This window comes from Phacochoerus africanus, chromosome 2 (genome assembly GCF_016906955.1).
Source record: "Phacochoerus africanus isolate WHEZ1 chromosome 2, ROS_Pafr_v1, whole genome shotgun sequence".
In the NCBI taxonomy this organism is placed as follows: Eukaryota; Metazoa; Chordata; class Mammalia; order Artiodactyla; family Suidae; genus Phacochoerus; species Phacochoerus africanus.
In genome coordinates this window covers 248,126,399-248,150,190 of record NC_062545.1, presented here as the reverse complement: position 1 = coordinate 248,150,190, position 23,792 = coordinate 248,126,399, and the positions used below count along the sequence as shown (strand labels likewise).

At 41.4% G+C, this 23,792-nt stretch overlaps 1 protein-coding gene across 7 annotated transcripts in view; it reads left to right on the top strand.

The window, feature by feature from the left end:
* Positions 1 to 23,715, top strand: part of ABCA1 (ATP binding cassette subfamily A member 1) — a 132,385-nt gene extending 108,670 nt beyond the window's left edge. For 6 of the 7 annotated variants that reach the window (XM_047768083.1, XM_047768084.1, XM_047768079.1 and 3 more), the window contains 17 exons: positions 867 to 972; positions 2,089 to 2,163; positions 2,660 to 2,829; positions 4,490 to 4,667; positions 6,730 to 6,845; positions 6,936 to 7,080; positions 8,738 to 8,861; positions 9,912 to 10,041; positions 10,301 to 10,421; positions 12,197 to 12,259; positions 12,882 to 12,988; positions 15,987 to 16,128; positions 16,525 to 16,659; positions 17,981 to 18,084; positions 18,698 to 18,790; positions 19,437 to 19,680; positions 20,313 to 23,715. In XM_047768083.1, the coding sequence (XP_047624039.1) occupies positions 867 to 972; positions 2,089 to 2,163; positions 2,660 to 2,829; positions 4,490 to 4,667; positions 6,730 to 6,845; positions 6,936 to 7,080; positions 8,738 to 8,861; positions 9,912 to 10,041; positions 10,301 to 10,421; positions 12,197 to 12,259; positions 12,882 to 12,988; positions 15,987 to 16,128; positions 16,525 to 16,659; positions 17,981 to 18,084; positions 18,698 to 18,790; positions 19,437 to 19,680; positions 20,313 to 20,453 (2,194 nt within the window). In that variant the 3' untranslated portion in view covers positions 20,454 to 23,715. Of the gene's footprint in view, positions 1 to 866; positions 973 to 2,088; positions 2,164 to 2,659; positions 2,830 to 4,489; positions 4,668 to 6,729; positions 6,846 to 6,935; positions 7,081 to 8,737; positions 8,862 to 9,911; positions 10,042 to 10,300; positions 10,422 to 12,196; positions 12,260 to 12,881; positions 12,989 to 15,986; positions 16,129 to 16,524; positions 16,660 to 17,980; positions 18,085 to 18,697; positions 18,791 to 19,436; positions 19,681 to 20,312 lie in introns of those variants that run through there. The other variant, XM_047768085.1, reaches the window with a different exon arrangement.
* The last annotated feature ends 77 nt before the right edge of the window (positions 23,716 to 23,792 follow it).

Genomic DNA, 23,792 nt, shown 5'->3' with positions numbered 1-23,792 from the left:
TTTTTCAGGCCTTTGGAATAACTGAGAAGGTCTTAGATGAAATCAAAGACATCAAAACCATCTGTTTTCATTGTATTTCAGCTCACTTATCCATATGAGTGTTTTTTTGTTTTAGAAACAATATTTCTATTAGGAAATAAAACCAGAGTTCCATGGAGATAGAAAGAATCATTCTGTCCTCTGATGTAATCAGGCTCTCTCCCCACCATTCTCCACCCTGAACCCGTGCTCATATCCCTTTGAGTTTTGAAGGAGCAGTGGAACTTGGCAAGAGAAGAAAGAAGGATCCTTGAAGCTCATCTTTCTCATGAAAAATGAGATGCCTTAAATGGCTGCCTCAAAACTTGACCTTTTGTCACAGTCTGCCACCTTTCCCCTTTGCCTTTTCCCCCAAAGCCAGGACCTACTGAGTAACTCTGAGCAGAGTGGATGCAGGACCCTATTGTGGTCCTCCTGCTAGCAAAGAGCCATGGCCTGTCTATAAGCCCTCCCTGGCCTCTTTGGTCAGTGTTCCTCACTGCTCATCCTGACTCCCTGTCTGCTTGCCCTAAGACCCAAGTTCAGGCCTGAGCCACCAGAGTGGGAGAAGCATCTGTGAGATGGGTGAGCATTCTTACCTCAGTATCTCAGATGTCTCACTCTGTGAATAATCGGACCCAGGTCCCTCCCACGTGGACAGGAGCCATAAGAATAAAGAGATTGCCAGAATCCATTAGAGGAGGCCAAGGTGAAATTTTGTCTAACTTTCGTCCTGCTTTGACAAGGCAGTTCATCTGAATGAAGCATTACATACTTAGGCAGTGTCTGCTGCTGAGTGATATGGTACTCCACACTGTCTGTGTTTTAATGCCAGGCTGTTCTTTTAGGTATGGTGGGTTTTCCCTGGGTGCCAGTAATTATCAGTCACTTCCTCCGAGTGAAGAAGTTAATGATGCCATCAAGCAAATGAAGAAACACTTGAAGGTAGCCAAGGTATGGTATCTATCCTGAGAGGTGTCAGACAGAAAGTGAATTACTGGTACCTGGAAGTAGTTGGCAGGTATCACCTGGCAGCTTCTTATTGAAGATGTTCAAGTACAAAGCCATCACTGGGCATTTAGTGATCTTGGGCCAGACAAGACTGAGCCACTCAGTGTGTATTAAATGTCTGAAGACTCAGATCCAGAACAAATGCAGAGATTCAACACCTCTCAGAATAACCTAAATTTATAAGTTTGGCCAGTGGGTAAATCAACTGGGCATTGAACATATTTTTCTGGCTTTTTGTTGTGTTCTTGTTAGGGCCACACCTGCGGCATATGGAAGTTCCCAGGCTAGGGGTTGGATCAGAGCTGCAGCCGTCAGCCTACACCACAGCCACAGCAATGCCAGATCTGAGCCGCATCTGCGACCAACAACATAACGCACGGCAATGCCAGATCCTTAACCCTCTGAGCGAGGCCAGGGATTGAATCCACATTCTCATGAATTCTAGTTGGGTTTGTTACCGCTGGGAACTCAAAACATGTTTTTCTAATACAATCCCTGGTTAAACAGGAAGTGAATCATTCGCTTTAAGCTGGCACCTGGCTTTGGAATCTGATAAACACTCACTTCATTTATCTGTTACTCAAGTTCCCCATTTCTAAGTTGGAGTTTAGGGGGTCAGATGATACAGACTCTAGGGTGATGGACAGCATGATAGTCCCGGAGTCTGTATCTGTCTGTGCCTTTGAGGCATAGACCCCATGAATCGGACACATCTGCACATTGAGTGTAATTTAGGGTCTTAGGATGGCGTCAGAGGAATACGGTGAAGAGTCCTTACCACTAGTTTTAATCAGACATCTTCATCTTGGGACTTGAAGTCACAGAGCTTCTCCCTGGTTACTTTAAGACTTGTGGCTCATGGCAACATCAGTGCTTTAGACTTCTGGTCACTTGTCTCTCAGGAGCCAGTTATTCAGTGGCCTTAAGTTTCATTTCAGTGAACGAGGCAGTGGTGGTGTTGCCCTTCACGAGGTTGTCCCATTATTCACAGACTCTAGACTTCCTGTTGCCCTCACATTGTGAACGGTCCCAGCTGAAGCAGGTCTCTGTTGTTCACAGGACAGCTCTGCAGATCGATTTCTCAGCAACTTGGGAAGGTTCATGACAGGACTGGACACGAAAAATAACGTCAAGGTAAAAGCTCTTTGCTCCAAATAGCTTCTTGATGAGCAATAATCCTTATGTTCCCCAAAGTACTTTCAGCTCATGATAACATTGATTTATGATAGAAAAGACAAGGCAGAAAAGACAGTGACAGAAAAGACAATTTTATCAGGGAGGCCATATGGTATAATGATGAAGAGAACTTCTTTTGCCACCAGCCGCACCAGAGGAACCATTATGAACTTGACCAAGTTATTTAACCTGTCTAAGCCTCAGTTTCCTAATCTCTAAAACGGAGACAGTGATCATGGCTACCTCAAAACTGTGGTGAGGATTAGATGAGTTCAAGAGAGTCAGCACAGTGCCTGGCTGCTTTTACCTCTTTGCCATATTCTTTGACCATAATGTTTTATCTTGGGGTATGACTGGAATTTCTGAAGTTTACATGCATGCTTTGTGTGTGTGTCCCTACCTTCGGGAGCAGAGTTTGGGAGCAGTCCCTCGTACCTGGTATGTTTCATTTCAGGTGTGGTTCAATAACAAGGGCTGGCATGCCATCAGTTCTTTCTTGAATGTCATCAACAATGCCATTCTTCGGGCCAACCTGCAGAAGGGAGAGAACCCCAGCCAGTATGGGATTACTGCTTTCAATCACCCCCTGAACCTCACCAAGCAGCAGCTCTCAGAAGTGGCTCTGTAAGTGTTGCAATGTCTGGATGCATCCGGTGGGGAGAGGTGAGGGTATTTGGGATTGTGGAGTAGGGGAAGGAAGTATGATGCTGGCTGAAGAGTAATAGCTGGGGAAACAGTAACATTATGGTGTGTCTGGGTTGATCCAGGCTTTGGACAGAAAATGATCAGCTTATGAATTAGATGACTGATATATTAAAGCCATTATTACATTTAGTGAATTCATAGAAAGTAAGGTAAATTGTTACTACAATTCTAATATATTTTAACTCACTCTTAACACAGTATTTAATAAAAAAAATCAGTTTCATTCATTTTGAAACCACTATTTTTAAACTTGATGAAACATGCTTTTTTTTTTTTTTTTTTTTTAAATCAGCTTGTGTGTTTAATTCTTGGAGTGTGTGTGTGTGAAGTTAAAGCCAGTATGATCTAGTTTGGAGTGTGTAGCCTTTAAAATGATAAAGATCTGAGTTTGATGTGGTTTCTAAATTTTCTAGATGTATGGTGTTAAATGAGGTAATTCAGGTAAATTGCCAGGTCCAGCATTCAGCACATGGCTGACATACAACATACGTTAAGTTCCTTTCCTGGATATGGAGCATAACACAGTTATAATTTCTGCTTCACTCATGTAGAATATTAATATGTCACTAGGATCTTTATACCAAGTTTATGTAAAATTGATGTAGAGAAATAGTTTATATTATGCTCCATTTAATGGATTCGTAAGACTATTCTTCTCATAATAAGAATCTGATAGAATTTTTTCAATGTTTTAGATTGATATGCCATGTGCTTTTGTTGTCAAACCTGTTTATAATAATTTACAGCCAGAAATTATTGTTTGAATAATTTCACATTAGTATTTCTGCTTTATTTATTTATTTATTTATTTTGTCTTTTTGCTATTTCTTGGGCCACTCCCGCGGCATATGGAGGTTCCCAGGCTAGGGGTCGAATCGGAGCTGTGGCTGCCAGCCTATGCCAGAGCCACAGCAACGCAGGATCCGAGCTGCGTCTGCAACCTACACCACAGCTCACGGCAACACTGGATCGTCAACCCACTGAGCAAGGGCAGGGACCGAACCCGCAACCTCATGGTTCCTAGTCGGATTCGTTAACCACTGCGCCACAATGGGAACTCCTATTTCTGCTTTATTTAGTTTTCAATCTACACTAGTCCTCTATGTGTGAAAATTTTTAACTTGTTGATCATAGAAGATCAAAGATAGTGGAACGAAGTGAATGCCATTAGGCCACTCTTAGATTTCCTGTAATAATTTCATTATGGCAGTGGATGCTTTTTGGCCTCAGTGGAATTAGTTTTGCACTTGAATTATTTTCTTTTAATTTAAAAATAATCATCTTGGAGTTCTTATTGTAGTTCAGTGGGTTAGGAACCCGACTAGTGTCCATGAGGATGCAGGTTCAATCCTTGGCCTCGCTTAATGGGTTTAGCATCTGGCGTTGCCATGGGCTGTGGCATAGGTTGCACATGCAGCTCGGATCCTGCATTGCTGTAGTTGTGGCGTGGAATAATCATCTTTAACCCTAAATAAACTATGCGTGATGAACAGGTTGCATTTCCTGAGCTATGCTTCAGATGTTTGTGTGTGTGTGTCCATCCTCCTGATTGAGTCCTCAGCTACACTGTCTTTTTCAGGATGACCACATCGGTGGACGTCCTTGTCTCCATCTGTGTCATCTTTGCGATGTCCTTCGTCCCAGCCAGCTTTGTTGTGTTCCTGATCCAGGAGCGGGTCAGCAAAGCCAAGCACCTGCAATTCATCAGCGGAGTGAAGCCTGTCATCTACTGGCTCTCCAACTTTGTCTGGGACATGGTAGGAATCCGGTCTATGGCTGCTTTATAAACCTCCCTCAGGGCTCTGGATTGGATGGATGGGAGAGCCCCTGGCTAGCACCAAGAAATGTTCTAGCTGTCTCTAAAGAGGAATGAAAAGCAAAAGGCAGACGCAGTTGTACACTTTGATGTCACTGAACATGGCCTTGAGCACAGAGCTGACCTCACGTGGGAGAGGGAATTCGTCTACACTATCTGCAGTTAATACCACCACCATCTCATTCGCTAGGTGACAACTTGTCAGAGAAACTGAGATGGAAGAATTTTATTCAAAACTCAAGGCCAATGCCTCTAGCATGTCTGTTAGATTGAAACCTGCAGAGTTAGGGTGCATTTTATCTTCCTAGGGACTTTATCTGTCATTTGAAAAATTTTAAAAGAATTTTAAAAATTTAAAAGATTAACCAGAAGCTTATCCATCCATTGCAAGTATATTTTCATGCCAGCTATAATACATTGCTTCTGTTTGAACCAATATGGAAGACTTCAAAAAAATTCTAAAGTTCTAATTTTTGTAAAGTGGAGTTCAAATATATCTCCCTATGAGTTCTGTTCATTGTGGGCCCTGTAGAAGAAATTTAATTCTTCTCCAGCTGAACAGCCCTTCAGATATTCGAAGACAACTATCGTTTACCCTAAGTCTTCCCCAGATGAGATGATATATGAGAGCACACTTTGGAATCTCTGATGCACTGTACGAATGTGAGTGGTGATGATGTGATGGTGTCTGTGTTGGTTACAGCAAGCCTGTCAGACTCGTCACCGTTCTGACCTGATTGCCTCTCTCTGGCCACGCTCCAGATGGCTCCTGTGCCTTTTGAAAAGCAAAGCCTAGAATTCATCTTATGTTCAGGCTGTGGTCTGAATGGTTATGAGTCTAGAGGGAGTTGATCTTTATCCCATGCTTCTATCACACAGCCCAGAGTATTCCATTGTGGAAGTAGCACTGTCTTGTTGGCAAGTTGGTAGTAAACTGAAACCTCTATTTCATAGGTATTGTTAAAAGAAGTCTCTTTCACCATACACTAATGCAATTGACTTTTTTGAACCTATATATAAGTCATATACACACACACACACACACACACACACACACACACATATATATATGATTAACCAGAATAAACTTTATGTTTATTCCTGTTACACTGAATTTTGTGTAGTGTTTTATTTTCACTTTGATCCAATAATTGCTTTATTCAGTAAGCACAAATAGACTGAATGCTCACTATGTGAATGACTCTGCCAGGCATATGAGATTCAGAGGTAAAGGATCAAGCCTCTGACTCAGAATTACCTTCCTGTGTATTATCTATCCCTCTTGGCTTTTGAGCCTCCGAAATTTGATGTAAGTGTGTCTTCATCTAAATTGTTGAAAAACACAATTGAGTAGGATGAGACTGAGGTGCAGAGCCCTGCGGTCTGAAGCTACAAATTCTTCTAACAGCTGACGAGCCCGCTACCAGCTCCCTGCCTGTGCTTTGTGCTGCCAGCTGTGAATCCTCATAATTGTCCTGTGGTCAAGTCTTTATTTCTGCATTTTAATGCTTGAGACACTGTCGAGACAGACTTTAAAATTAGTCTCGGTATGATGAAACAGTTCTGACATTCATGTTATAAATGCTTACCTCATAAATAGATTACAAGTGAGATTGAACTTGGGAAGACTATAATATAGCATTAATGATGTAACAGACACAATCATCTTTGGGAAGAATAACAGCAGCTTACTTGCTGCCTGTGAAATTGAAATTACTCTGACTGAAAATCCTTCGTTCAGTAAGTTTACTGAGCGTGACACCTTGGCTTATCTGTTGGAAAGACAGAAAGGACATGCAGTTTATAAAATCAGCCAGGGGGAAAATGCTTGTCAAAATGTATTGTCCAGTCTTTTGATTGATGGTTTCTATGGCTTCATTAATTCAGAGTTATTCTTCAATGTGCCCTTTATCTGCCCTTTCTTGTCTGATGATGGTAGAGACTTGAGATGGGCCGTATCTTTGTCTTAGGGGTGAACTCGATTTCCTTGTTTTCCCTTTTAGTGCAACTATGTGGTCCCCGCCACGCTGGTCATTATCATCTTTATCTGCTTCCAGCAGAAGTCCTATGTATCCTCCACCAACCTGCCTGTGCTAGCCCTTCTCCTTCTGCTGTATGGGTAAGGCATCTCTGGATGGGGCAAGTGGTGTCCAATGTCAGAGGGAAGGCAGGGGACCCCCAGTGGACATGTGTCTTTGTGCCTCACCAGGTGGTCCATCACACCTCTCATGTACCCCGCCTCCTTCGTGTTCAAGATCCCCAGCACAGCCTACGTGGTCCTTACCAGCGTGAACCTCTTCATCGGCATCAATGGCAGTGTGGCCACTTTTGTGCTGGAGCTCTTCACCAACAACGTGAGTTCTGCGGGAGCAGATGTTGGAATGAGCATCTCTGGGAGCCAGAGGATCGTGTTTAATCATGGTCTTACTCTACTTGCCTGAGGTGTTGACACCATGGGCCACTCTGTCCTTTTGCAGAGTCTGTCTTCCCTGAATTTGCATAGTACCTCTCTTTTCCCCTTTTTCTTATATGTCTCTGTTCGAACCTTTCTGTTTCCTTTGGCAAGTTCTTTCATACCACTTTCTGTTTAAATGTTGCTTTCCCCAGTATTCAGTCCTCTGCCATCTTCTTCTTCACTTTAAATGCCGCCTTTGGGTGATCCATTCATTCTGGATGATCCATTCATTCTGGATGCTTTTACCACCACCTCTCTATGTCTTACATTGTCCTCTCTCAGACCGGTGCCATTAGCCCTAACTGTTTCCATGAACTCTGGTCTCACATTCTCACTTGCCTAGTGGATGGCTCTGTTGAGATAACTGAAAGAAACTCCAGACTGGCCAGGTCCTAACCATCTTCTCTTTAGAACCCAGAATTTCTCTTGCCATTCCTGTCACACTGGATGGCATTATCAGCCACCTAGCCACCCCAGCTGGCAGCATTAGAGCATTTATATGCGTGGCTTTTGCTTATTTCTCACATTCAGTTGGTCACCCTCCCAGTTCCTCCACCTACAGCTGTCTTAAAGAAGGTTCCTTGTCCATTCCTATTGCTGTGTTTGTCTAAGCACCTGAACGTAGCACACAGGGCCTCTCAGAGGTATGCAGCCCTTCCTGGACAGCTCCCACCATACCCTTGCCCAAGGCATGGTAAGCTTCAGCAGAGTTGTTCCTTAAGCCTTCCATACCCTTGTAACTCCTGATTCAAGATCCCCAGATCAGCCTCCCTGGTCCTCACCAGCATGAACCTCTTCAGGGGCATCAGTGGCAGAGAGGCCACTTTTGTGCTGGAGCTTTTCACTAACCCTGTGAGATACTGCTGGATTCTGTGATGCCTTCATCACAGTCTGGTAGAATCTCACTAGCCCTTCAAGGTTGAGCTTGAATGTGAAGCTTTTCTTTCCTGCCTTGTGGGAGGTGCTCTCTCTCTTCCCTGTGTTCCCAGAGCCCACATAATTCATGTCTCCAGTACAACACATATCCAACTATATAGTAACTTCCCATTTCCACGTCTGTCTTCCTCAGAGTTGAGACTGTTTCTTGTTCATCTTTGCCTCTCCTGTGCCGTAGCACAGTGCATCCAACACAGAGCCGCTTACTCAATTGTTAGTTATTTGGCCACTGTTGGAGTGTTATATTCCAGTAGAATTTTTAAAATTCTGACAGAATCCTGAAACTGAAATATTGACCTAGACATGAGCAATTTGCTATTAAAATGCTAAGCAAATATTTTATGATGGTTTTGCTGCTGATTAAATATAATCATGTTTCTAAACTTTGCTCATATTTCTCCATACCCAATAGCATTATTCCAAATTTTCTAAAGAGCAACATTTTATTATGTGATATATCATCGGCTATAGCTACTGCTATTTATTGGTGTCTGAATTCAAAGGTTCAGTGTGACCTCAGGGAATCAAATTTTTTCTTCATTCCCATATTTTACACTTTTGATAAATTTTTAGCCTGAATCACGAAAGACATACAATCTCTCTCTGTCTTATTTTTTTAGAAGCTGAATAACATCAATGATATCCTGAAGTCTGTGTTCTTGATCTTCCCACATTTTTGCCTGGGACGGGGGCTCATTGACATGGTGAAAAACCAGGCAATGGCTGATGCCTTGGAAAGGTTTGGTGAGTGACAGCAGGGGTTGCTGGATGTTTTAATAGCAATGGCCGTTTGCATGAGCCTTGGTACTTTGGCCTTGGTTTTAGAAAGAGGCTGGTGACTGGGCACAGGGCATCTCTCCACTGATAGGGCTCATGACAACACAGCTGGTTGTGGCACAAGTCTTGGGCACAAGCGGAGGGAGGGTAGTTTTGGAGGTAAGGAAAAAATTGTCTTTAGTTTGGACCCAGAGCCTGATAACACTGGTGGGATTTGTCAGTCATTGGAAAAGTCAAACCACAGCTTCAAGAATTAGATACAGGCCAGAGAATCAGAAGGAAAGATGCAGACTTTGGCTCTTTTAGGAAAATCATGGACCTGCAGATGCGGTCATAATATTACCTTTTACACAGTCTATGAAAAGGTAATTTACTGCAGCTCTTTCTACCTTTAGAGTCTTTTAAAAAATATTTCTCCTGCGGCCACATTACTATTCTTTATTGACTGGCTCATAGTTAGAGCCAGTTAGAATGGGCTATGCTATTTAATGGGCATAGAAGAGGGACTTTTTTTTTTTTTTTTTTAACTTGGAGGTACAAAGGAGATGTATAAGGAACTTAAGAAATATTTACGTAAGACCAGGTGAATTGAGTCATCAAGTTACATTATATATGCTACTGAAAGGGGCATCTTTTTTAAGTGCTTTCTGATCTTTCTTAGTGAAACTTTTGTTAAAATACTGACCCTAAAAATTACCTGAGATTGTTTGCCTTTTTGCCAAGGATTTTGGTGTGTCTCATTAAAAAGGAAACATGAGATGTCTTAGATGAGGCTGCAGAGTGAATACACACATGCTCCGAAATTCCAATTGATACTGGGTTGCAATATGTTTTCCCAAAACTTTATCTTAAATCAGAAGATAGTGGAAAGTAGGGAGTCCCTTATTCTTCCTCCTTGTCATGGGCAATAACCAATGGTGTTTCTAGGAACATAGGTGAATTCGAGCCTGAATTTGAGGGAGGGCTGTGGTCTTTGGTGCCTCTGTTCAGACCGCATCTCTGCCTTGTGTCCACCAGGGGAGAATCGCTTTGTCTCACCCCTGTCTTGGGACTTGGTGGGGCGAAACCTCTTCGCCATGGCCGTGGAAGGGGTGGTGTTCTTCCTCATCACGGTGCTGATTCAGTACAGATTCTTCATCAGACCCAGGTGAGCTGTCTTGCAGAGCTCAGGGAGTGGTGGTGGAGTGTCACGGAGGAGCAGCACAGGGAAACCCCCAGCTGCTGGTAGTTGGATTGACTTGAACTCAAAGCAGAATATCAGACTCGATTTTCCTCCCGTGGGCCCCCAACACTGCCAATCCTGGAAACCCTGGAGCATGAATTTTATAGGACCGCTTCAGAAACGGTCTGTGACTTGGAACATGACTTGAAAGGTTGATTCTTTTTTAAAATTTCTCCCCCCTCAGACCTGTAAAGGCAAAGCTTCCTCCTCTGAATGATGAGGATGAAGATGTGAGGCGGGAAAGACAGAGAATTCTTGATGGTGGAGGACAGAATGATATCTTGGAAATCAAGGAGTTGACTAAGGTGAGGCAATGCCAGGCTATAACAACTTTTCTTCAGTTTTTTCAGCTTTCTGTGTTAGAAACTAGCATTTTGCTGACTTGCTTAGTAAAAAGAGCATGCTTCCTAAAATGTGTGTCTATACCAGGCTTCTGTCAATTTAATTCTATTTAAAATACACCGTGGGGACTTTGTAATTAAAGAAACCCTACTGAGAATAATTGTAATGTGAATGCTCATTCTTGAGTATATTTGTTTTTCACACTTACATTTTTTAATAATGATTTTTATTTTTTTTTCCATTATAGCTGATTTACAGTGTTCTGTCAGTTTTCTACTGCACAGCGAGGTGACCCAGTTATACGTACATGTGTACATTCTTTTTTCTCACATTGTCATGCTTCATCACAAGTGACCAGACATAGTTTCCAGTGCTATTACAGCAGGATCCCATTGCTTATCCATTCCAAAGGCAATAGTTTGCATCTATTAACCCCAAATTCCCAGTCCTTCCCACTCCCTCCCCCTCCCCCTTGGCAACCACAAGTCTGGTCTCCACATCCATGATTTTCTTTTCTGTGGAAGGGTTCATTTGCGCCATATATTAGATTCCAGATATAAGTGATAGCATATGGTATTTGTCTTTTTCTGACTTACTTCACTTAGTATGAGAGTCTCTAGTTCCATCCATGTTGCTGCAAAATGGCATTATTTTTTTTTATTTATTTTTATTTTTATTTATTTATTTATTTATTTATTTTGTCTTTTTGCTATTTCTTTGGGCTGCTCCCGCGGCATATGGAGGTTCCCAGGCTAGGGGTCCAATCAGAGCTGTAGCCACCGGCCTACGCCAGAGCCACAGCAACGTGGGATCCAAGCCGCGTCTGCAACCTACACCACAGCTGACGGCAACGCCAGATCGTTAACCCACTGAGCAAGGGCAGGGACCGAACCTGCAACCTCATGGTTCCTAGTCAGATTCGTTAACCACTGCGCCATGACGGGAACTCCTTTTGTTCTTTTTTATGGCTGAGTAGTATTCCATTGTGTATATATACCACATCTTCTTAATCCGTTCATCTGGTGATGGACATTTAAGTTGTTTCTATGTCTTGGCTATTGTGAATAGTCACACTCACATTTATATGTTATTAAAACATACTAACATTGTGTATCAACTCAAAGCTGAGGTAGGGAGAATAAAATGATTGATTTTGAGTTTCATGGTCCAAAAAGCTGGTAAATCTCAGTTGCTTAAGAGGAGAGTCTGTTTCAGCCCTTTCTAGGTGCCAGAATCCCAACAATTCGCTTTTTTGTGATATGTTCAATATTTGCAAAGTTTTAATAACCAGCTTTTACCCTGTAGAACTTAATTTTTTAAATAGCTACAATATCTTTATATATTAAATTTAAAATTATGTAGATATGCGTGGCTGTGGCATAGGCCGGCAGCTACAGCTCCAGTTTGACCTAGCCTGGGACTCTCCATATGCCCTGGGTGTGGCCCTAAAAAGACAAAAGACAAAAAAATTATGTAGATATTAATAACCAATATGTTTTTTAAAAGGCTGGTATTAGGTCAAGAAAGAAAAAGAAATTTCACTTGTATTTTGAGTTTCAGAGTGATTCGGAAGCCAGTTGCCACAGAGGTGGACCAAAGCTTTAGCATATCAAATGTGTGACTTAGTCTTACTGATGAGTTTTATTTCATGGTGTGCTGAAGTCGTAATTCCCTCTTCCACATTGTCTGGGACAGTTGTAAGTGACTGCGGCTCATGAATTTTTGCCTTTTGTTGCAGATATATAGAAGGAAGAGGAAGCCTGCTGTTGACAGGATTTGCGTTGGCATTCCTCCCGGCGAGGTAAAGACACTTTGTCTGTGTTGGATTTGCCCCTCATAATTCGGACTGTCTCTGCTCCAGTCAAACAACAAGGTCTATAAGGGGTTTAAAGTGATTTTAAAAGGGGTCTCTGTTTATACCTATGTTGCACAATCAGTCATTGAAAGGATGGAGACCCCAGATGTCAAAAGTGAATGGTTTTGGATAATCTCAGGCAATTTAAGAAAAGCATGCACATCCAAAAAAAGATTTTATGATCCATTCAAGATGATAAGGAAATTCAAATAGACTTAAAAAAATAGATTTTTCTCCCTTCTCATTCATGTTTGTATTCCTATATGCCCTTTAGCCACATTAGATGGATGGCAAAATCTGACTTGGTGGCTTTCATGCTTCTTCACACATTAACTTTGGCCTTACCCTGATGACTCAAATAATATTTACAAATACACCATCACTTAAAATGGTCCCATTATAAAACATATATTTAAATCTCTATCTGATTTCTAAAACATGTAAATATTTGACTCTGTTAAGAATGATGTTTTAGGATCATGTTACATAAAAATGAAGCTGATTTATATTTATATTTATATTCAGATTTTCCGTAGTTTGCTTATACAGCTTACCCAATCTTTTTCAGTGCTTTGGACTTCTGGGTGTTAATGGGGCTGGAAAATCATCAACTTTTAAGATGTTAACTGGGGATACCACTGTTACTGGAGGAGATGCTTTTCTTAACAAAAATAGGTGAGAAAATCAGTCCGTATTTTGTCCTGAAGATTTTTTTAAAACTTTATTTAAATGAATATATTGTTATTTTTTCTGATTATAACAGCACTATATTGTTTATAAAAATGTTGAAATGTGGAGTTGCTGCTGTGGTGCAAGGGGATCTGTAGCATAGTTGCAGCTGCAGGATTCAGGTTTGATACCTGGCCCAGCGCAGTGGGTTAAAGGATCTGGCATTGCCACAGCAGTGGCATAGGTCACAGCTGTGGCTCGGATCTCATCCCTGGCCCAGGAACTCCATATGCCACGGGGAAGCTTAAAAAGAAAGAAAAAATATTGAAATGTGGAGTTCCCTTGTGACACAGCAGGTTAAGGATCCAGCATTGTCATTGCTCAGGTCACTGCCATGGTACAGGCGTGGCCAAAAAAAAATTTTTTTTAAATTTTGAAATACAGTAAGCCATAAAGAAGAAAATAAAAATCATCTATAATCCCTCTACCTAGAGATAACTACTATTTACATTTCATTTTAGTCTCACTCTATTTTTTTAACAACTTTGTTCAGGTATAATTTACATACCATACAGTTTACTTGTTTTAAGAGTACAATGCAGGGAGTTCCCATTGTGGCTCAGTGGTAACAGACCCCACTAGTATCCATGAGGAGGTGGGTTCGATCTCTGGCCTTGCTCAGTGGGTTAAGTGTCCGGTGTTGGGTGAGCTGTGGTGTAGGTCACAAGCATGGCTCGGATCCCCATTGCGGTGGCTGTGGCTGTGGCTGTGGCCAGCAGGTGCAGCTGTGATTCCACTCCTAGCCTGAGAATTTCCATATGCCACGGGTGTGGTCATAAAAAGAAAAAAAGTACAATTCCCTGACTTTTAGGCAATTTACAGAGTCGCGTAGCTGTTGTCAACAACACAGGGGTAGAACATCCCTATCACCTCACATCTTTCTACTTTATATACACACATAGACGCAGTACAAAATTGAGATCATACTATAACTAGATTTTTAAATTTTTTGTTGTTAATGACCGTATTATGAATCTTTCCTAATGAGCTACATACACTAAGATGTGTAATTCTACATTGCTGCACAAAATGTGTGTGTACATGCGCCTATAGTTTTCCATCAATTCCTTATTGTTGGACATTCTGTTTTTCGCTAAATATGCCCTCGTATTCATCTTGATTATTTCCTCAGGGAAAATTCCTACAAGGTAAAAGCTTATATACTTGCCAAATTGCCTTCTCTAAAGGGTGTGCCAACTACTGTTATCAGCATTAGGCTATTTATTTGAGAATGTACAGATCATACTCTAAATTTGTGGGACTTCTCTGAGCTATTTATATACAGAAATGGTCAAGGCAATGGCTTTCAAACTTTCTGATCACGACCTGTAATAGCAAACACATTTCACCTCTCAACCGAGTAAATACACAAAAACGCAATAGAGCTTAAATAAAAGTTTTGTAAAACACAACCTACTCCTGCTGCTTGTAGAGCACTCTGGTGTTTCTTATTCTGCTCTATACTGTGCCATTGAAAAAGTACATTTATTTTACAATGCACTAATGGGTGACTAACAATTTGAAAACAATGGACATGTAGCTACTAGCCAATAAAACTGAAAAGAGCAAATCTAGAGATCTCACGGCTGGATCTCCATGATCTCTCCGTCTTAGAAGTTTTTTCTGTAGCAGTGTAAAGGAGGTTTAAGAGAATAGAATTTCTAGACTAGCAGGCCTAAGGCTACACAGCTGCTTCTCCAGGCTTGTTCCTAGTCCCAAGCTCCTGGGATACACAGCAAAGGCAGCAAAAACTACCCCAGGCTACAGTGCCTGGTTCTAAGAAGTGGCTTGGGCTGTGTAGCTGTGAGATCCAGGCATACCCAGTGTCTGTGGACACCACAACCGTAACTCTGGAAAAAGCTGGACCTTGGAGTACTATCAGATACGCAGAGAGGGATGAATACTGCTGACAGGTCAAACTCATTCCTCTCCAGAGGTGGCTGAAGTGTAGCCATCAGATTAGATGTAACATAGAGCTTTCTCTTACATCAGGGATTCTTAACCTGAGCTTGACTTCATAGGGCCTAAAAGCTGCCCTCACCAATATATGTAAAATTGTTTCTGTTCGTTTATTTTTTGATGTCACCAGATTCTCAGAGGGTCTGTGATCAAAAAAACCTTAAAGAGCAGGAGGGTGCCTGGGTTGGGTATTTAGTGGCACCAGGGGGTCTGGGCCATGGAGTGTCCAAGCCAGTGAATGGGCAGCAAAAAGCAGAAGGGGTCACCATGAGTAGCTGGGCCTCCCCTGGATCTGAATGGCCATGAAGGAGACTTTGGGACCACAAAGCACTTGGCGCTTATATGTGGGCCACAGACTCAAGTCAGGGATGGATACTTAAGGGTAAAGTCCCAGGATAGTGACTGAGGTGGTTGATAAAGATGGTGCTGGAGTTCCCATCATGGCGCAGAGGTTAACGAATCTGACTAGGAACCATGAGGTTGCGGGTTTGGTCCCTGCCCTTGCTCAGTGGGTTGACGATCCGGCATTGCCATGAGCTGTGGTGTAGGTTGCAGACGCGGCTCGGATCCCACGTTGCTGTGGCTCTGGCGTGGGCCAGCGGCTGCAGCTCCGATTGGACCCCTAGCCTGGGAACCTCCATATGCCGCAGGAGCGGCCCAAAGAAATAGCAAAAAAAAAAAAAAAAAAAGATGGTGCTGCAACTGGGATGGACCTGGGAATTCTGAAACACAGAAATGCATCTCTGCAGATAGAGGTGTTGGGGGGCCAGGTCCAGGGACTGGGGAGAGAGGAGGCAGGAACCCTGACTGCCAGGAGGGGCTGGCATCCTGGGGGCAGAAAAGGTCCTCCTTCAAGCTGTAGCAAGTGTGCTCACTGGTATTTTTGTCACACATATGCACACTTTATAGAAATATTAGGCAAGATTATCTGATCAGGGAGTATCTAAATGCCTAAAACCTGACCAATTTTTTTTTTTCTTTGCAGTATCTTATCAAACATCCACGAAGTACATCAGAACATGGGCTATTGCCCTCAGTTTGATGCCATCACAGAGCTACTGACTGGAAGAGAACATGTGGAGTTCTTTGCCCTCTTGAGAGGAGTCCCGGAGAAAGAAGTTGGCAAGGTACTGTGGGCACCAGAAAGCTGGCCTGCCTCCTTTGGCATCTCGACAGTATTCATTATGGCTGTGACTTGCACACATGACCATCAGTTCAGTCTGTTCTTCTTCCTCAAGGATGCAGCAATATGAAGCGTGGGCTCTTAGCATCTACTTTCGGGGTGGGAATCTGGGGGGCGGTGGGGCAGGGATGGGTGGACAGGTTGATGCTAGAGGGCAGAGAAGGGCACAGCTCCTACTCTGAGAGTCCCTTCCCCTTGCTGTTGGCTCCTCTGCACTTGCCGGGTCACAATTGTAGAATCTGGTCCTACTCAGTGAAAGAGTTTTCATGTGCAAGTGTAAGAACGGGCGATTAAATTACCAAAATGCAGCAAAAGTCAAGGCGCTTTGTATCTCTCTTAGGTTGGTGAGTGGGCGATTCGGAAACTGGGCCTCGTGAAGTATGGAGAGAAATATGCTGGGAACTACAGTGGAGGCAACAAGCGCAAGCTCTCAACAGCCATGGCTTTGATCGGTGGGCCCCCTGTGGTCTTTCTGGTGAGTGTGACTGTGAAGGGAAAACTTTGTTCTGGCCTGAATGGAAGACATCTCTTTTCTGAAGTCCTTCATGTCTGGGATGTGCATGCCTGGTTTGGCAATGGCAACCCCCATCCCCTGCTGAGGGATAGCAGAGTGGCCTCTGAGAACCAGAGGGATGCTCCCTTTGACCTTCTCCTTGACACACACTGGGGTGGCTTGGCCATGCCCTCAGATGCTTCAGAAGAGGAAATACCCCAGGGACCTTATTTCTCTGGCATGGGGAACCCCAACAAGTGTGGCTGAGGCTGGATATGTGATTTGATCTTTCTCCAGACCATTCTATGTGCCATCTGTGTTCATCCCCTGAAGATGGAGAGTGTAGATACAGCTTCAAGATCCCCCAGGTAGCACCTGGGTTACAGTTCCTTACATATAGTTAAATGGGAAATAGACGGTTAGACTAGGCAGTGGCCCTTGACCCTTTTTCTTCTGTAGAGGAGAAGAACATTGAAGTTATTACAGGACGAAGCCTTGGGCTGAGGCTTTAAGGTTTTCCAGACTATTTGAATCTGGAATTTGTTACTCTGAGACAAGCAAGTTATAACATTATATAACATTATAACAGGTTAAGCTAGACTGAACTAGAATTACCAAAAAAAACAAAAAAAAACAAAAAAAAGAGAGAGGGGTTTTACCCAAATTTTAAACTTACTTGAGTAGAGATTTCAGTCAAAAATAGTTTTTAGTATCTATTTGTCAGTTATGAAAAGATGATTGAAATGAAAGGACTTTTTCCCTTCCCTTTCTATTTATTTGGAGAATTTTAAATTGGTTTAAGAAAATAGAGTGTTCTAGGAGTTCTCATCATGGCTCAGTGGTTAACGAATCCGACCTAGGAACTGAGGTTGCGGGTTTGATCCCTGGCCTCACTTAGTGGGTTAAGGATCCAGCGTTGCCGTGAGCTGTGGTGTAGGTCACAGACATGGCTCGGCTCCTGCATTGCTGTGGCTGTGGCTGTGGTGTAGGCCAGTGGCTATAGCTTCGATTGGACCCCTAGCCTGGGAGCCTCCATATGCCGTGGGTATGGCCCTGAAAAGACAAAAAGACACACACACACACACAAAATAGTGTTCTCCTTAAGTGATAGATTTCTAAAAGTGAACTGGTTGCAAGTATGAAACATTCTTATATGTAAGATCTGGTTCTTTGGTTCATCAAGAAATAAATAGAATGGTAAGTTAAAACTTAGGCTGTTTCAAACATACTTTTGCTTTTAAAACCAAATCTATCTTTGATTCTTTTCTACCATATAATAGTACTTACTCTCTTCTAATTACAGGATGAACCGACCACAGGCATGGATCCCAAAGCCCGGCGATTCTTGTGGAATTGTGCCCTAAGTATCGTCAAGGAAGGAAGATCAGTATTGCTTACATCTCATAGGTGTGTAGCAAGGACTTGCTTTGGCTTCTTTGTTTGTGTAATTTTTAATTTTTCCAAGTAGTATGTTTGATCATTGTGTAAAAATAGAAAATGCAGAAAGTCAAAGAGAAAAAAAATTGTAATCATCTAACAATGTCATCGTCAGGAAACAACCATCACTATCATTGGGCAATTTCTTTGCAGAGTTTTCCTATGCAAATCTATATACAATGTATGTTTTTTTTTTTTAACAAGTGCAAATGCAAGCTTTAGTATATCTGCCAAGTTCTTCTTCACTTAACAACCTTGAGAACATTATTCCAAGTCATTAAATTTATTTGTGTCATCCTTTCTTATAGTTATTAGTCAACGGTATTCCATTAGGATATACCCAAATTTATTTAACTAGTCTTCTTTTGTGTAGACATTTGGACCGTTTCCAACTTTTTTCATAAGTGTAAATAGCATGGCAGTGAACAGCATTATCCCACATCTTCATGTATTTGTAACAGGATGCACTTATGCCGTGGGAAGCCAGGAATCTGTTTCTTTGAAATGCCAGATGTCATGGTGATGTTCTGATGGTTATAGGAATATCTCTCTGAAACTAAAACCTCATTCTATTTTTCCACAGTATGGAAGAATGTGAAGCTCTTTGCACCAGGATGGCAATTATGGTCAATGGGAGGTTCAGATGTCTTGGCAGTGTCCAACATCTGAAAAATAGGTAACAAAGATAACTGGGGGGGATCCCTCAAACTGAGAAATGGTGTATTTATTCATTTGTGAATGTATACATAGTGGTTCTAAAATAAAGGGAAACAAACGGAACAAAATGGTATAGTGGAAGGAATGAGGGCTTAGAATTTGCAAGTAACCGTTTGACTCCAGTCTTTACCTTTTAATGGTTGTATGTCCTTGGACAAGTTATGTAACCTCTCTGAGAGTCAGTGTCCTCAGAATAGCTTTACCTTCTAGCTTTGTTCTAGAGATGTAATGGAAAGATTTATACATACCAGGTAAAGTTAGAGCATAGGCTTTAGAGTCAAACACAAATCAGGTCCACATCCTGAGGCTTCAGCTCTGAGCTTTGTACAGTGAGCAAGTGATTATCTCTCTGGGCTTTGGTTTGTCTGTAATGTCTGCCAGAGCTCACAGGTCCAAGTGAGGAGTCAATGAACTCATGTCCAAGGCACGCCGCATGGTGAGTCATGTAGAACAGGTGTACGGTAACTGGTTCCTTCTCTCTGAAACTTATTTCTGGGTCTGTCAGGGACCTCTCTTCTGTTCCGAGTCAGGCTCTCAGAGTCAAATGTTCTTTTGTGACGTTTCCTGAGGATCTTCCATTTGGACTTTGTTTTTCCTGTTTTCAGGTTTGGAGATGGTTATACGATAGTTGTACGAATAGCAGGGTCCAACCCTGACCTGCAGCCGGTCCAGGAGTTCTTTGGACATGCCTTTCCGGGAAGTGTCCTGAAGGAGAAGCACCGGAACATGCTGCAGTACCAGCTTCCCTCGTCCCTGTCCTCCCTGGCCAGGATATTCAGCGTCCTTTCCCAGAGCAAAAAGCGACTCCACATAGAAGACTACTCAGTTTCTCAGACAACACTTGACCAAGTAAGTGTTCAGTGTCCAAAACAGATGGGCTTTTCGGGATGAGGATTCCTGCCCCTTCTCCTTACGTGTCCCCTCCCCCATTAGGGCCCTGGAACAGTTAGACTGAGTGAGCTTAAAGTCCTGACCTTCTACTACTAGTTAGGCTTTTTACCTAACCTCCCTGAATCCAAAAAGGGAGGTGATAATACCTACTTCACAGGGTTCTTGTGAGCATAAGTTACAATACTCATCATAAAAACTGCACTTTATTGAGTCCCCGCCATAGGCCAGGCATTTTGCCAGGCCCCTCATCCCATTTAAATTAGATAACATCAGGTAGCAAATAGGTCCTGGCACATAGCAGATATTCAGGAAATGCTAGTTTTCATTCCTCTTCCCTTTAATCAGGGCTGTATAAGTCAAAGCAAATAGATGATCGAGCAGTTGGTGGTTTGGGGGGTAATGTAGAAGGTAAGGTTTTAATGGTCAGTGCTTGTTCAAGTATTCCCCTTTCCCGCACACAGAGTTTTCTAGTTAATCTGTTTACAGTCTGGTGTTCTCCTACCTGACCCAGTTTCCATATGGAGAAAAACACAGCTAGAATGAAGAGCGCAAGTCTGAGGTATTTATAAGGTCTCTCTTTCTTTTGACAGGTATTTGTAAACTTTGCCAAGGACCAAAGTGATGATGACCACTTAAAGGACCTGTCATTACATAAAAACCAGACAGTAGTGGACGTTGCTGTTCTCACATCTTTTCTGCAGGATGAGAAAGTGAAAGAAAGTTACGTGTGAGGAATCCTGTTCCTACGGGGCGACTGAAAGAAAGGAGGAGCTAGGCCTTCCTTTGCACCATGCGAAGTGTTCCAGAGGAAAGAGCTGGAAGATTTTGTGGGAAGAAGCAAACTGGATACTGTACTGATACTATTCAATGCAATGCAATTCAATGCAATGAAAAAAAAAAATTCCATTACAAGGGCAGTGCCTTTGTAGCCTATGTGTTGTATGGCTTGTGAAAAAGACTTGAATTTAGTTTATTACCTTAAGACTCATGTGAGACGCTAGTATGGAACCCAGTGGACATATGGGTTTGACGTACTTTTTTGTTCCTTTGTCTTCTAACTGGGATTGCAACAATAATTCATCAAGTAATCATGGCCAGTGATTATTTATCAAAATCAAAAGGCATGCACATCCTCGTTCATTAAGCCGTGCCATGCCAGGAGCCTGGCTTCCCGGTGACACTGCCACTGCTGGCAATGAGTGTACCAGAATTACGAGTGCCAAGTTGCTCGGAAGGGCTAAAGCACCATGGTATGTCATGCACACTTTTATGAAAGCTGCTCTACTCAGAGTCTATACCTGACATCATCAAATAGCAGGTGACAAAATGGTGCCATATGTGGGGTAAGCCCTGCTTTGATTCCCTCTCTGACGAGCTGCTGTGGTGGTGGTCCTGTGCAACTTTTAACATGCAAATTACATGGTAACATGGAAAAGTGAGATTTGGTTCCATTGTTGTCCCTTGCTTGGTACCATGAATCTGTCTCCAAGGTTCTCTTTCTGGGGCTTTTGAAATATATTTAGATCCTGGTAAGAACAGTCAGCGACTACATTGTTGGGGTTGCAAACCGCGGAAGCCAGGGAGGGAGGCCTATGTGCATTTGTCCTGATTGTCTACTATCACGGTACCCGCACCTCAAGATGTTATTTGATACAAGTGTAGTATTATTTCTGGCTTTTCGAATTAATCTAGGATAGGAAAAGATAAGAGTTGTATTTTGACAAAAGTCTTTGTTCTTTTAATGTTATTTAGAATTGTAAGTTCTGTCAGTGACTTCTAAAACCTTGGAATGGCCTCTTTATAGAACCCTGTGGTAGAGAGGCATATGGCCACACTGCCTCTCTAGCTTTATTTTCTCATGTAAGTTTGCAAATGGATCTTCTGACTAATGCCTGGGGACTAGAAAACAGTGTGATGGCTAAGATCTCATGACATCATATTTATGTTTCTGTAAGTTTGTTTAGAATATTTTTAGTATCTTGTGCATTAACCAAGTATTTTTTTGAGTGTATAACTGAGTATGTATGGATGGCGTGGGGAGAAATTAAGTCTCAGTAGATTTCCTGTGCCATGTTCTTCAGCTCTCTGGTTTACAAATATAGGTTAGTTGTGTGTGTGTGTGTGTGTGTGTGTGTGTATGTGTGTGTGTGTGGTTGTGGGAACCCACTAAAAGAATATTGGGCAGTCCACTTTTTGAAAATAGCAACAATGCAAAAGCCGAGAAAGTTTGTGTCATAAAAGTACGAGAGTAACAATGAATACTTTCACAGAGAAGACAGCTAGCTTCAAAACTTGTTGAACAGCACAAAACCTGTGCTTACGGCATTTAGTACCTGCAGATAATTGGCTTTGAAGATCTCAGATACCCGATTCTGACAATCTTAGATTTTTCATCTCTTTAATCATTTAACCTATCATGAAAAAAACACAGGAAATGCCCCCACACGAAGATGATTTCAGACTTTTCTGACCCAGTTTTATTTTTTCAGTCAGTAAACACTTGTTAAAAATGTTACTGCATTCGTGCTTAATGTCATCTGTCTTGAGACAACAAAAATATGAGAGAATGACTATTTGAAGTTAAAATGATCTTTCAATATCATTACTAATGTCTCTTCCTTTAAGAAAATTTAAATATTAACTCTAAAGATATAGATTTCAGAACTATCCCAAGTCTTTATTTTTTTCTTTTAAAATTTACTAAATGTTATGTAACTTATTGTTCGGAAAAAAATGACTTTTAGAAATTAATGCCAATATTTTCTAAAATAGTAAACAGGTAATGAAGGCATTTTTTTCCTAATACCTATTGTCATGAGATCATTATATTTTATGCTATCTTTAATGATATAAAATTCATGGAATAATTGTTTCTCCTTAATATTTTTCAAAATCAAGTTTCTATTTTCTCATTTCCCTAGAATCACGTTCTACTTCTATAAACCATGAGCAGCTCCTTTCTTTTACTTCAAGGCCATATTAAAAACAAAATCAAAAGACACTGTGAACTACTTTGAAAAAAAATATGTTTCAATGCAGATTTAAAGGATTTCTTAAGCTAGAAACAATCTACAGCTATTTATTCATCTACTTCATTAATATTGTTACCTTTTAGACTATCCAAATAGTTTTTAAAATTTTTGTGTGTAAGCCTAATTATAGCAGAAATTTTTACCAAATCTCTGCTCAGTTATGTAAAATTTCTGTATAATCTCTGTGGGAATATAATCGTGAGTTTCAAAAAATTCTCAAGTGTTCAAAGACTTCAGCTTTTGCTTCTTTTGGACACCTTAAACCTTATTAACTGTGAATACAAAAGAAAACAATAACAAAGCCCTCTATACACAAATACCCAGCATAGGTCATTGTTTAAATAACAAATAGCCAGACCTCAAACGACTGCATTTCAGTATCTGTGCTGAAAGCATATGCATTGTGACTATTAAATATTGCACATCATTCACTGTAATCATTGCTAAAGGGATTGGTCTGTTTTCTTCTCGTGGTTGTATATATCAGGTAAAATTTTTTTCCAAAGAGCCATGTGTCATATAGAATTACTTTGATACTGAGATAGTAATTTTTATTTTTTACCCTTGTTACTATTTACTAGTAATAATATAGTACTATAGTAATACTGCTCTAATTCTCTTCAAAAATGTTGCATCCCTTTTTATAGAATGTTTATACTTCATAAGGTTTGAGTATTCTTTTGTCCCTTCCAGTATCCTAGGATGAAACTAGGTTTTCATGCTTTTTCTTTATCATTGGCCCTTCATTCCAAGCACTTTATGCTGTCTGTAATGGGATCTATTTTTGCACTGGAATATCTGAGAATTGCAAAACTAGACAAAAGTTTCACAATAGATTTCTAAGTTAAATCATTTTCATTAAAAGAAAAAAATTTTTTGTATTGTCAATAACTTTATATGAAGTATTAAAGGCATATTTCTATGTTGTAAAGTCACAAAATAAAGCTGTGACAGTTCTGTTGTGGGCTTTACCAATTATTTTCGTGCGTTCATAGCACCACCTACTGTTAAAGCTTATAAAATCATTGCAAAAGCAAG